Source organism: Camelus ferus, chromosome 27 (genome assembly GCF_009834535.1).
Source record: "Camelus ferus isolate YT-003-E chromosome 27, BCGSAC_Cfer_1.0, whole genome shotgun sequence".
In the NCBI taxonomy this organism is placed as follows: Eukaryota; Metazoa; Chordata; class Mammalia; order Artiodactyla; family Camelidae; genus Camelus; species Camelus ferus.
Genome location: NC_045722.1, coordinates 13,972,250 through 13,986,382, shown reverse-complemented (window position 1 = coordinate 13,986,382; position 14,133 = coordinate 13,972,250). Strand labels below are relative to the sequence as shown.

At 43.1% G+C, this 14,133-nt stretch overlaps 1 protein-coding gene across 8 annotated transcripts in view; it reads left to right on the top strand.

The window, feature by feature from the left end:
• AGBL1 (ATP/GTP binding protein like 1) overlaps positions 1-14,133 on the top strand; it is a 702,585-nt gene that overhangs the window by 317,453 nt on the left and 370,999 nt on the right. For all 8 annotated transcript variants that reach the window (XR_004315706.1, XR_004315705.1, XM_032469254.1 and 5 more), the window contains exon 19: positions 1,789-1,918. Coding sequence is in view for 6 of the 8 variants with exons in the window: in XM_032469254.1 (XP_032325145.1) it covers positions 1,789-1,918 (130 nt within the window). In the remaining 2 variants the exon portion in view is untranslated. The remainder of the gene's footprint in view (positions 1-1,788; positions 1,919-14,133) is intronic.

The window sequence follows — 14,133 nt, the reverse complement described above, 5'->3', positions numbered from 1 at the left end:
CGCCAGGCAGAAACCCTATTTCAAGATGTCATTGCTATTAGAAAGAAGATGGAGAAAAAAAATCAAGAAAAGAACAAAAAAGTCAGAGAGGAAAGTGCAAAAACCCTACCATTTCTTAAGTCAAAATATTTTAATGGTGAAATAGGGATAAATGATTAATCTAAAGATTTTCAGTTTCCAGTGAGCTGTGAAGGGGGCTGACATGCAGCAGGAAACTAATATTTAAAGATAATTTCAGAAACATGAGTTGAAAAGTGGTGAAAGGAGGAGGCTGAACCTTTTTCCTTCCCACCTCCAAGATTTATTGAATATAGTGCTTTTTTCTTCTTTAAATGGAAAACGTATCTGATTCTATATTTAAATGCTAGTGTATTTTTTTGGTTCCAAATTACTTCCTGAATACCAACTCTGACACAGTTTCTGTATTAGGGTCCTGATGGTAACAATGAAACTATTTCTGGCCCCAGGAGGCTTACAATCTAACTGCAAAGGCAAAGGAAATAACAATAAATTAAAAATTTTTGAAAATTCAAAAAGGTTTTATAAAAACTCTAATTAAAGATGCTGTTAAAACAAATAGGGGCAGAATGTAATGGCCTGGGGATCAAAGAAAGTTTCCCTGCAGTGCTGATGCCTGAAAGTTGAGTTGGTTGGAAGGGATGGAGCTTGGGGAGGGGGGTTGTGGCAAGGAGGCAAACAGGCACAATTATTCAGAGGGAGCTGTGCGCAATCTGAGCAAGTTGACGCATAGAAGGACAAGGGCAGCAGGAGGTGGCGGTAGGGATCTGACTAGGGGGTTGGGAGGACCAGGTGATGGAGATGCTGCACTGCTTCCTTCTATTCTGTGGCACCTCACTTGTTAGCCCTATTGGGTAAATAACATCTTAGCAGGGCTTCCGGGAGCCTCCCCGGAGAATGGGCTGCACTTGGGAATCTCTGGTGGTCCTGGGCTTTTAGGATGCCCTTACCTGCCACTCAGCGTCTCAGTTTCCTTCCCTCTGAATTGCAGTCAGTGCTCACACTAACCAGTTGTGTTATCTTTGTCAAAGGACTTGATACTTTCAGATGTGAGCCTCTCCTTTTCCCAAATGAGGAGATGTACGATTTTGAGCTCATTTCTAGTGCTAATATTCCATGATGATGTCTTTGAAAAAGATACTCTGGCTCTCTGGGTAAATGTCAAGCTTCCTGTGTCATCTGCATGGACAGGGAGGAAGCAGTAGTGATGGTAGAAACAGCCTTATGCTTTTTTTTCAGAGGCAAACAGAGCTGGGTGTGAAGCCTAGATCTAAGTTATGTGATCTTGGGCCATTTATTTAACCATTTCTAAGCGTCAGTCTCTTCACTGGAGTGCAGTCATATCCACCTGGCAGAGTTATTGGGCCAGCTAGAAATATCTTTGTAACAAATCCAACAATATAGATTGAGCTCAGCTCAATCATTTGTCCAACTGAAGGTCCCAGAGCCTAGAGAAATGGACTGAATTTGTTCTCTGTGGATGCACATAGCAGGGAACTACATTTCCTAAACTTTGCCTTAAAACAGTGGTAACCCAAAATCAAGTTAAGTATGGTTCCCAGTTCTTTTGGGGGCTGTGAATAATCATGACATATTGGGAGTTTAGAGGACAGATCTGTGGATTTTTGGACATCGTCAATTGATGCCAATTGAGCAGAAGTCAGAGGGAAGTTGGATTCATTACTTTAATTGTTTGTCTTGTCAAGCTTTATTTTCTCGAGTTATTTTCCTCTAAATGTGTATTTGTTGGCTTGTGGTTTGTTCCTGCAGTCACAGATGCTCCCTGAGAGGGGAGGATTTGAACAGACAATGGCTGTCTCCCAGTGCGCATCTCCAGCCCACGATTTACCACGCCAAAGGGCTCCTCCACTACCTGGGCAGCGTCGGCCGGAGGCCCGTGGTGAGTTACTTCCCTCTGCTTCCACACTCCTGGCCCTTTCCTCCCGCCTTCCAGGAGGTAGTAGACCTTCTGTCCAGGCAAGGAAACCAGACACAAGCAAAAGACCTGTGTATGACAAGCTCTAATGGGGATGGAGGGGAGGGGTGCATGTTCATTTCCCAAGGCCGCCATAGCAAAGTACCCCCAATGGGGTGGCTTAAAACAACAGCAACGTATTATTTCACAATTCTGGAGTCTAGCTGTCTGGAAATTAAGGTGTCAGCAGGCTCTGATCTCTCTGAAGCCTCTGAGAAAGAACCCTTCATTGCCTCTTTCTAGCTTCTGGTGATTGCCAGCAACCCTTAGCATCCCTTGGCTAGTGGGAGCACAACTCCAGTCTCTGCCATCTTTGCTCTGTGTGTGTCTGGGTATAAATTTCTCTCTTCTTATAGGGCCCATCCTGCTTCAGTATGGTCTCATCTTAATCACATCCGCAGAGGCTATTTCCAAATAAGGTCACATTCATAGGTACTGGGGATGAGAGCTTCAACATATCTATTTGTGAAACAATTTAATGCACAACAGGAACCATTGGTTCCTGGACAAACCATTAGTTCAATACTCATTGGTGAAAACTGGGCAAAAAATTGTATTTCATCCCATTTCCTGGGTCTTTATTTTTCTGTTTTTTTCAGTTACTGGTCAAGGAAAAAATGTATATACATCTACGAAATAGCATTTGGAAAGAAAACAATCCTCTAGGTGTTCAGATTCACATTCAGCTGGTACTTTTTACATTCCCAAGATGATACTGGCACCATTCTACACACTTTCATGGGTAACCTTTTCTCCCAAGCCTACAGTAACTGTGCAATTGATGAAAAACAGACTATTTGAATCCAGAGGCTTAGGGCCAAGGTAAGTTAGGAGGCAAAGCTAACCAAGTAACTGTAAAAAATGATCATTTATTGACTACAAATTGTGAACATATCTGTCTGCAAAAATGCAGAGGGGCATATGTCCAAATTTAGAGTGCTCATCTAACCTAAGGGACTTAAAATCATGTGGAGAAGCTCACAGATGGCCAAACTTCAAACAATCACCCCACCATTAACCACGTTTTGATTGTATACTATGTAATCAAGACAGTGGCACATTCAATGAGCAGCTAGTGAAACAATGGATGAGTATCTTATATAGAATCATATTTAAATCTCAAAAAGATTAAGAGGTCAAGTGATTTCCTTGAGATCCCCAGGAGGCATATGGTAGAGTTGAGATTCTGTTCTCACCTGTTTTTCTACGCTGCAACCCCATGTCTCCTCATCACCTACTCTTTGAGAGGATGTGTTAGGGTGTCCCTGAGACTATCTTCAGGTTCAGTGATTCCCTGGTAAGACTCACAGAACCCAGAATAGTTCTTAGGCTTATGGTTACAGTTTATTACAGTGAAAGGATACAGATTAAAATTAGCAAAGATAAAAAGCGCTAGGGCAGAGTCCAGGAGAGACAGGTGTAAGTCCAGGTGTCTGCTCCCAGTCGAGTTGTTTGAACACTGCTGAATTCTCCAGCAATGACGTGTGATAACGTGCAGAGTGTTTCCAACCAGGGAAGCTCCCCTGAGCCTTGACGCCTAGGAGTCGAGGTCCTTTTATCAGGGGTTATTTTGTAGCCGTGGTACCCCACATGACCAGTCTTAGTTACTCAGTCTGTAAGTCCTTCAGAGGTCAGACTGACACTTTGTGGCACAAGAGCCCCACCCAGCATATATCACATTGTCAGCACCAACCTCACAAGGTCCAAGGCCCCAGGTTGAGAAAGACACTCTTACCTAACTGAATATTCCTAAGATGTCAAGGTGATCTCCCAGGAGCCAGTCAAGGGCCAGGCCTTTCTTTGGCAGGTACAGGGTTTGAACACTTCATACTTGCTGAGTCAATGCTTTATTGCAAAGAGAACCAAGCACATCCTTTTCCTTTAAGAATGCTTGTTGGTCAAAATGCACAATGTTTTCCTGCCAACCCCCACGCCCCATCCAAAGAGACACTATAATCTATGCTGTCTACCCTCCAGAAGCAAGTTCATGGCCTGCATAGCAGATCACCAGTCTCAGGGTCAAGATCTTGAAAAATATGTCTCTCTGAGTAGGAAGCTTTAGCCTCTGGGAGGAGAGAGAGAGACTTACAGAAAAAGAGGTTCCAATCTGATACACATTTAAGCATACACACATTCAACCCGTAACAAACAGGATTCCTCTCCGCTCTGACAACCTCTAATTGAAGAGCGGAACATTTATTTTAAAGCGTGACAGGTGAAAGTCTTGTTTAAAAATATAAATAAACATTAATTAACTGTAAACATGACAGCCACAGACCTGTTTCCTGCTGGGACCATCTGAGAGGTGGGTGAGAAACAGCTGAGCACTAAACACAATTCACAGTGTCACAAAGCTCTCTAGTAGGCTCCACATCACCTTTTAGTTACCTATGAGGCTATAATTAACCAGCCTCCTGCTGACAGCAGAAGCACCATCACTCATTCAGTTCTCAGGCTTGTCCTGTACCGGGAAGATTGCCAGAGTCAAGATTGCCTCTTGGGCTCCATGGTGGCAGGTTAAGTGTGACTTCGCCCCATCTCTGATTCTAATGAAAATATTTCTTCAGCATCAGGAAGCCACATTCTGGTTCTAGATGGTATTGAGGCATTTACCTATGGGCAGATAGAATAACATGAATTCTCAGGACCAATGAGAATGCAAGACAGTGAGAGAAAGTACTACCATGATACTTCTGGGGGTTGCCAAAGACCTGGCAGTTCATTAAGTCTATGAGCAATATGGCACTTTTGACATATTGTTTTATCCATCCACCTATCCTCCATCCATCCATCCACCCATCCATCCATCCACCTATCCATCCATCCATCCATCCAAATATCCACACATCTATCCGTCCATCCATCCATCCATCCATTCATCCATCCATCCATCCATCCATCCGGGCAGCTATCCATTTGTCCACTCATTTACACTGTGTATGTAATCATTGTGCTGGGAGCCAGAAGGTACAAAGCTATTAAAAAAAAAAAAGATTGTCCTTTTCTTTGAGGAGTCCATGTTTCTTTGGTAGAAAGTGGAGTCAGGTCTGCAAAGAAACCAATGTAGTTAAAAAATGATAAAAATTGTAACCAAGGCTCATGTGAGTTGTAGGAACACAGATGAGAGATTGAACCGCCTTCCCTCAAGGTTATGGAAAAGCTGGAGAGTGGAGATGCCATATGAGCTGGAGTTGAACGATGAGTAAAGGTTTTTCTTGGTTTTCCTGGTAGTAAATTAGAGAAATAGTCTTTCTTTGGAGGTCTACAGGCCTGATTATGAACTCTTAGCTCTTCTACCTTGTGAAATTGAGGACCTGGTGAGTTTTCTATGCTCGGGGGTCACCTTGCAGACCAAAAGAAAGGACACTTTTTATTAACTGATGGCATAGATTCAGCTCACATTACATTGATCTTATGGACCCTTTCCCATTTTCTTGAACTTCCATTTTCTGTATCTCTTGTTTGTTAGAAGATCAGGAAATCTCCAGATCCAGTACATTCCAAAAGCCCAGAAACACACACAAAATTGGCATATTCATACATTGGAATACTATTCAGCAATAAAATGCTAAAGGCATCAGCAATGAACTACAGATAGACTCAGCGATATGGATGAATTTCAGAAACACATTGAGTGGAATAAGCTAGATGCTAAGAAACAGATATTCTACGTTTCCATTTATGCAAAGTTGAAGCTCAGTAAATCAGAACAGTGGTTGCCTCTAGCAGGGGATTAAATAATAGGATAGGGGCAGGAAGGAACTTTCTAGGTTAGTGGAAATGTTCTATATTTTGATTGAGGAGTTAGTTACAGCAAAACCCACTGACTCAAAACTCATTCGAGATCTGTGCATGGACATATTTAACTTTATTTAGAATTAAAGATAAAGAAATCAAAGCTAAGTCACACAGCTTTGAAATGCAGCATAAAACTGGCCAGCATAGAGGCATGCAAGTCCAGCCAAGGGAGATATCTTTGCCAGAACAGAGTAGAAAGGCTGAGAAGAAGATCCATTAGAAGTCAGAAAGCTCCAGCCAGAGAAAAGGCGTGGACGCAGAGAAGCCCAGAGAAGTAGACAGGCTTGACAATCAACCAGTGGGAGGCGCTGAAGAGTTCCTCTTTGCGGCGCTCCCCACCAGGGCCAGGAGGTATGTGGCCCCGGGGCAGTAGGGCGGGGCTTGGGGCGTGGAGGAAAGCTCTCAGGCGCTTCCCGGGAAGCCAGGCCCGTGGCCTCTTCTGAGCTGGGCTGTTGTAGCTGCCTGGCCCCTGTGCTGCTGCAGAGGATCTGGGCTTCGGAATCAGGAGAGGCATCGATCCCCATCCCCTCGGCTCTTGCTCTGTGAGTGCGAGTTGGTGAAAAGGGACTGAGCGCGCTTTGAGCAGCTCATTGATTTCCGTTTACCGCTCACACAGACCAGGCCGCCTGCTGCCTGGGGACGGGGAGGGCATATTTGGGTTTTATCTTTCTCCGGGGCCTGATGGAACAGAACTTTCAGCTACTTAAACGATTTTCCTGGTCTTATTCTGTCCCTCTGGCATATGTTTTTAGTTAATCAGCTTCTTTTTCAAAAAAGGCATGAAAGGAGAGGGCAAAAAGAAATGGCATGTCTCTTCCTAAAGCCTTGTCTCCGAGGATCTCAAGATGCTCTATATACACTATTTTATCGCGACTTTATTCCTCAGAAGTTGCAGAAGAACAATGTTATTGTTGCTTATTTTTACTGACTCAGGCTAAGGTACTGAATCTAGAATTTTCCTCTTTTTGTATTTGACGATATATATATAGTAGGGGGAAAAAAATCCGAAAACCAAAAAACAAAACAAATGAAAAAACCCCATGGAGGTCCTGGATAAAATAATAATAATAATAATAATAATAATAATAATAATAATAATAATAATAATAATATTATTATTATTATTATTATTATTATTATTATTATTATTATTATTTAATTGCATTTTTTAAAATTTAAATTTGTTCCCATGCTATCAGAATAATGATTAAACAGTGCTTCTTTAGCATACGAGAAACCATGTTTATAGGTGCTTTCAGGGACATAAATACTCCACACTTAAGTGCATTGCTAAAGTGTCTTGGATAAACTTACGTCAGAAAGCAAAGAAGATGTTTCCTCTCCCTTCCTCGCTGGTATCTCCAGTGAACCTTCTGTGTATCACAGGGCTTGGAAATCTGATGTCCTCCATATGCTACAGGGAGGATCAGTCAGATTTTTCAGAGAACTCTGAGCAGATTCCTTATTTTTCATTTTTTGCGAAATGGAGTGAGGTTAGGAGTCAGAGTGGAGGGGAAATAGGAAGGGAATTGCTTGGATCAGTGTTTCCTTTCAGCCCCTTTGAAGATGCCTCTGCCCAGAGCTGGTGGAAATGGGGAAAAAGGGAAGAAATTTGCGGAGACGGGGCCAGGTAGGCTAGTTTGGCTCTAACGCTATTCTCTGTGGTAGAGGGCTGCGAGTCAAAACAGGCTTCGCAGGAGGACACGAGGAGACCTGTGCTTCGTCTGCTCAATGCACGTGTCTGGGAAAGACTGATCTCGTGAGCGGAGCAGGGCAGGGATGATCATGGCCAATGGCTTTGGACACACAGTACAAAGTTCTAGTCCCAGAAAGCAGAGCTTGCCAAAGCACATTCCAGCCTATGGTCCAAGACAACCAACAGTCCTCCAAGATAGGAACGCAAACCAGGGAATGGGGACAAGCCTCCTCTCACGGACTGGGAGGCATGGGTAGGTGGGTAGGTGAACACTTCTACCTTGAGAGCTTTAGTACCTGCGACTGAGTGAGTCAGGTGGCAGAGGCCTCACCTGGGCTGAAAGGTCGCAGGGACTGTGTCCAAAGCTGGCAGCCAGGCTGCTGCTTCTTTCCTTTCAATGTCTAAAACTGGAGGGAAAAGAGCAGTTTTAACTGCTGGGGAGCCTACCAAGGACTCCCTGCATAAGTGCCTCTCTGGGTGTTAAACTCACTGCTCATGGAGGGACCACTGGCCAGAGATGGGGAGGAGAAATCAGCTTAGGCAAGACCTCAGGGTCAGCCTGGTCGTCCAGTCTTTTATTTTTGCTGATTGACAGGCTTTTCATCATCGATAAATCTAATGTTGTGAGATCTTTTGTTTTGGAAAATCTTTGGAGCCAGACTGATCAGAGTTGGAAAGAAAGCACATTTTATTAATGAGTGGTTTTCAATGGGTGGTCATATGCAAGTCGCTTAACCTCCTTTAACCTTAGTAGAATTTGAACCTCATCTGTAAATTTGAGTGATAGCCTCCTGTCAGGAATTTTAGACTGATCGTACATGTGTGTAAAACCTTAGCAGCGTGACTGGCACAGATCAAGCATTTAAATCAATAGCAGAGATTAAGATGGTTATTACTTACCAGAAGGGCACTGTATACAAAACAAAGCCACGTACTGAGCTGTGTGCCTTTGCGTTCATTTACATGGGTTCTCTCGATGTAACAAATACTCTGGAAAGAGGGCCATTAGAATACACACCACTGGGATGGCAGGAAACCTCCTCTAGCATTTTACTACAGGTAATAAAGGGTCCCCTGTGGGAAATCTCATAACCAGTTAGTTATTGATACGTTCAGCTGAGTTTAATGTGAACAAATTCACCCCACATTGGCCATTGGAGGGGGTCAAAACTGATTTGTAAGTAAAGGCTGTTTTTCTAAGACCATGTTGGAACTCTGACCTATAATGGCCCAATTTAGGCGAAAGTCTCTCACTTTAGGAAAGGGAAAGGAGCATAAATTCCCCTTTCAGGTAGTTATGGGGATAAATTCTACACATGCCCCCTACGGTGCACCTGCGCCATGACTCTTGTTGCTGATGACTCAAGATGAAACGCTTACTAAGAAGAGAGCACGGCTGTCCGTAAAAGGGCTGAGGAATGCGGTCTTGCAAACGGAGCTCTTGGATGATGGAATGTGCCACCAAGAGCATTTCCGTCACAGAGAGGTTTATTCCAGTCAGGAGCTTGGGCTGAATGCCGTCTGCAAAATGCCGTGCACCAGCTGGAGTCTCTCGGGCTTTAGTGAGCCTTGGTTGGCAATTGGAAACACCGCTATTTGGGTTTCCATCACCTTCCCCAGAATTAGCCTCCTTCTCGCTCCAGCCTCGCCTTCATTTTCTCGTGGCAATGGTATAAATAATGCAGAGGTCTTGCTGCTGGGAGGCAGGAACAAGACCCAGATGTCAGGAATGGAAAACACAGCAGCTTAAAGCTGGCAAAGCAAAGCAGCAAACATAATCGGGGGTGGGTGAGCCGTAGGGAGAGGCGGAATGGCTAAGGGAGGTGTGTTTGAGAAGTGGGGGGGGGTAGCCTCTTGAACAAGAGGCCCAACTAGCTTGCAGAGGAACGGGGATGGGGCCAAGGAATGGAGGGGAAAGATGGAGCAGCCTGGTACTCGATGATGTGGCCCTGAGCAGCCTTTTTGCTGAGCAAGAAATGATGGAACTCACGTTTGCATGAATTAAATTAACCTTGCAGTTTAGCTCAGATGGGAATTCATTGGAAAAAGTACTAGGGAGATGCACGAGAGAGCCTGATTTCAAAATTGTAATCCAATCCACACTAGACACTTAGCTGATGAAGAAAGGGAGACCCAGGAGAATCAGTTTAGCGCAGGGTGAACACGTTCGAAACCAACCAGTCCGGCTCAAACAAAACAGAACTGCACTAAATGAAGCCTTCAAATCTGCATCTCTTCCTATGTTTCTTTCCTTGGAGAAAAAGCACGATCACATTGCCTATTCACTTAATCCGGAAATCTGGGTAGTATTCTTAACCTCTTCCTCACTGAGCCCCTAAATCAATTTAGTGTCCAATTCTGATCGATTTTTACTTCCTGACTCACCAATTTTTTTTTTTTCTCTCCTATTTACATACCTGCTGCCTTAAACCAGGACCTCGTCATCATCTCTCATGCCTGGTCTCGGTCCCGGCCATCCGTTCTTTTTTTTTTTTTTTTCCCCAGTGGAAGTATAGTTGCTTTACAATGTTGTGTTAGTTTCTGGTGTGCAACATAGTGATTCAGTTATACACCTCTCTATATTCTTTTTCAGATTCTTTTTCATTATAGGTTATTACAGGATATTGAATGTAGTTCCCTGTGCTGTACAGTAGGGCCTTGCTGTATATCTATGTTATATGTAGTAGTTGGTATCTGCTAATCCCAAATTCCTGCCATCCATCCTTAACACTCACGTTCTAGTGATCGGATCCAGCTGCTCCTCTTTGCTCCAGTACTTTGATGGCTCCTTCACCACCTTCATGAAAATGTCCAGACAGCCTCGAATGATATGCAAGCACATCGATGATGCGCCCACTGCCCACCTCTGCATATACCTGAGATCCATGCTCCTTTAGTCTATAGTCTTATTCCAAATGATAGCAATTCTTCATACCCATAGTCCTTTCCCCCTCATTTTTCATTTGCCTGCATAGCTCTCACTAAGCAGGACCCATCTTGGTATCACCTCCCTAGGGAATCCCAGGACCACCACGTCACACACTTGCAGGAGTGTCATTCCTTGGGGTGAGGTGTGAGTGGTGCCCTGTGAGTTGTGCTGCGTGCTCTTATTTGGGTTCCCAGAGAACCCTGTGTCTCTCTCTCTCTCTCTCCTCTCCTCTCACCTCAATACGATCACCTGCTCACTTGTGGGGTGGTCCCAACAAACTAGCTCCTAGAAGAGGCAATATAGACCTGAAAAGTGTTATAAAACATGGATCCTGGACTAGAGCAAATGAGGATTCAATTATTCGCTCACATCCTTAATAGCAGTGCAAACTGGAGCAAGTCTAGGCAAGTTACTTATTTTTTTCCTACAATTAAGTTTCCTCAGCTGCAAAACAGGGGATAATGATAGTGCCTACTTTATCATGAGATCATCTGTAATAAGTGTCTGGCACAGTCTCTGAAGTACCACGTCTCCAGTAAACTAACTACTGTTGTTCTTGTCATTGTTACGGAGGGCACTACTGCCTTATATTAAAATTTTAATTTCTCCTGCCACACAGCAGGCACCCAGTAAATATTTGTTGAATCAACTGACGAATAAGCAAGACAGGGCCACTGGCCAACCGGTGGATACTGGAGTGCCGCTGCTGGGCACACTTCCCACTTACCTGTTACAGAATTTTACTGGAAGGAACCATCTGAATGTTCAGTCTTCCAATAGGAAAGAAAAAGCTTCCTCAACTGAAATAAGTTGATAATTTGTCTTGTAATTGCCCCCTGCGATTTAGAGGAACACATGTTTCTTATAATTAGCAGACATTTATTTTTAGGGATGTCATCTGAATAACATGTAGACAGTATCTCCATCTCCTTTATTCTGAACCTTCAGAGGCCAGTAGAACCCCCAGGGCTGAGCAGGGCTCCTTCCTACAGGCGAAGAGTTCTGTAATTTGTCATTTACCTCAGCTTTCAAAGTCTGTAAGGATCAGGGAAAAAGAAAATAAATAAAACTCTTTTCTCCAGTTGAATTCAGCAGTTTAAGGAGCGCCTGTCACCACGTCGGCGTAGCTTCTGGCTTTTTTGAGAAATCTGTTGCTAAGACACCGTCTTAATTTGTTTGCACACTTCTCATAAGAATGGTGGGTGTTTATCCACAGAGAGAAACTGAGGTGTAAGAGGTAAAGGTTGGTGGAAAATTCAGAAGGGTAGAGATTTAAAACTCAAACAATTGTTTGATTGGTTCCTTTAGACTAGAGGCTTTCACAGCAAGGTCCCGGGGCATCGGCATTGCTTGGGGACTGTTAGAAATGCATGTTCTTGGGCCTCACCCCGACTTCCTTGAATCTCAGAATCGCTGGGGAGTGGCCCAGAGTCTTTACTGTAACAAGTCCTCCAGGTTATTCTGATGCTGGGTAACATGCAAGGTCCACTGCTCTGGACTCTAGACCCGTGCAGTGGGTCTCCACGCTGGCTGCATGGTTAAAATCACCTGGAAAACTTTTCAAAATCCCATCTCCCTGGAATCACTGCAGACCAATTAAATCAGAATCTCTGGAGGTGGGCTCCAGGCACTGATATTTTTAAAATCTCCTCCGGAGATTCTAATGCATGGATGGATGGAGAAGCACTGGCCTAGGGGATAATATTTTTGTTGCAAATAACTGAAACCCACTAAAGTAACCCAAAGTGTCAGTTGTGAAGGAAAAAAAGTCTGATAAGGTCTAACCAGGGCTGGAAAGCACCCAAACCCCAGACAGTTCTGCTTTCCGTCTCTCAGTTTCCTCCTTCTGTGGCCACACTGTTGTCTGTTTTCTGCCTTTCTCTGCACATTTGCTTAATTACCTCACCTTTTGCAGAACAACGTACTCTGCTCACTCACTGCTTCTGCTCTGCTCTTTCGTTATTTGTCTTGTTATTGGATCAGCTCCCTCCTCCCAAATCTGCATGAACTTCTGCTCTGATGCCCACAGCTTGCTGATAATCTAGAAGCTGTGGACATTTATTTTCTCATAAGACTTTAACCTGAAACTATGAATTAAAGATCCTACTAAAAATTAGATTCTTTTTTTGAAGAGGAAAAAAAATACTTAAAAATACTTTCCTGCTAGGATGGACCTGGAGATTGTTGTTCTAAGTGAAGTAAGCCAGAAAGAGAAAGAAAAATACCATATGATATCATTTATATGCAGAAGCTAAAAAAAAAAAAAGGAAACTCTAAACTCATCTACAAAACAGAAACAGACTCTCAGAGATAGTAAACAATCTTATGGTTACTGGGGAAAGGGGGTAGGAAGGGATAAAACTTGGGAGTTTGAGATTTACAAATGTTGGCTACTATATATAAAAATAGATTAAAAAAAAGTTTCTCCCGTATAGCACAGGGAACTTTGTCCAATATCTTGAAATAACCTTTAATGAAAAAAATATGAAAACGAATATATGTATGTATATGCATGACTGGAACATTGTGTTGTACACCAGAAATTGACACATTGTAATTGACTGTACTTCAATTAAAATAAATAAATTAAAAAAAACAAATCCAAAACACTGTTGAGGGGTAAAAAAAAAAGACAAAAAAATCCTATTCTGCTAATAGGGAATTTACATTGTAATTAACCCCCTTCCCACCGAATAGTCACTTTCTATTACTGACAATAAAAAGAGGGAGGAGGAAAAGAAGGTAACTGTGGAGAAGAACTTCAAGTCCTTTAGTTCTTAAAACTCTCATCTCGCCGATATTTGATCTGTCTAACCTGCCACCTCCTGATCAAGTCAGTGTTCCTTGTCTGACAACAACCTGGATTCCAGAAGTCAGTCCTGACATCCCTGAATTCTTCCCTGCCTTTCCAGCCCACCAGCAAAGCCATACACCTTGCCAGTGCTAACTTGCCATCTGAGAGTTAGTCTTCGTCTTCTCCTGTGATGACTGGGCGGACCATCCACCTGTTTGTCCTTTTATTTTTCTGGCTCATGCGTATTTATGGCTTCATGCATCTGCCCGGCGTGTCCTGGGCCATTCCTGCTGCCAACAGCTTCCTATTCAAACAATGAACTACAGGACTTGATCACATTCCAGCAAGTAGGCTCAGTCATCATCTTGTCTAATTTCTCAACAAGCAACATAGTTGACAGCAATATATTTGGCTTTTGCTGAGATACTTCCGGAGAACAGACATTTTTAAAAGCATAACACAGCATTGCAGGACAGCTATAACCATAGAAAGTTATTTCTTGCCAGTCGGTAATAAATATTCAACAACTGAATTTAATATGGAGCTGGAATCTGTGTCCGTATTTCCCTTCCTTTCACCTTTCTCTGCTCTTTGAGATGACAGCAAGTAATGTATTCATGTTTCAGGTGGGAGAGTTTGTAAATTTGGGGAACTGCTTATCAAGACCCCATTAAGCTGCCTTTTCTTCTAAAGTAAGCATTGCCGGTATCTTCAGCTATTCTGTTCACAGACATTTCTGTTTACAGACATTCCTGTTTCCCTTGGCTTTCTGATTCCTCTCTACCGAGGTATCCTAGCTTGTTTTAAAAGGATCCACTCAGAGTTGAAAAACACTGTGTTAAATGCAAATTGACCAGCATGAGGTACATTGGCCTGATTGTTCTCCTAATGTATGACCATATACTTCTCCAAAAGCAATTTAT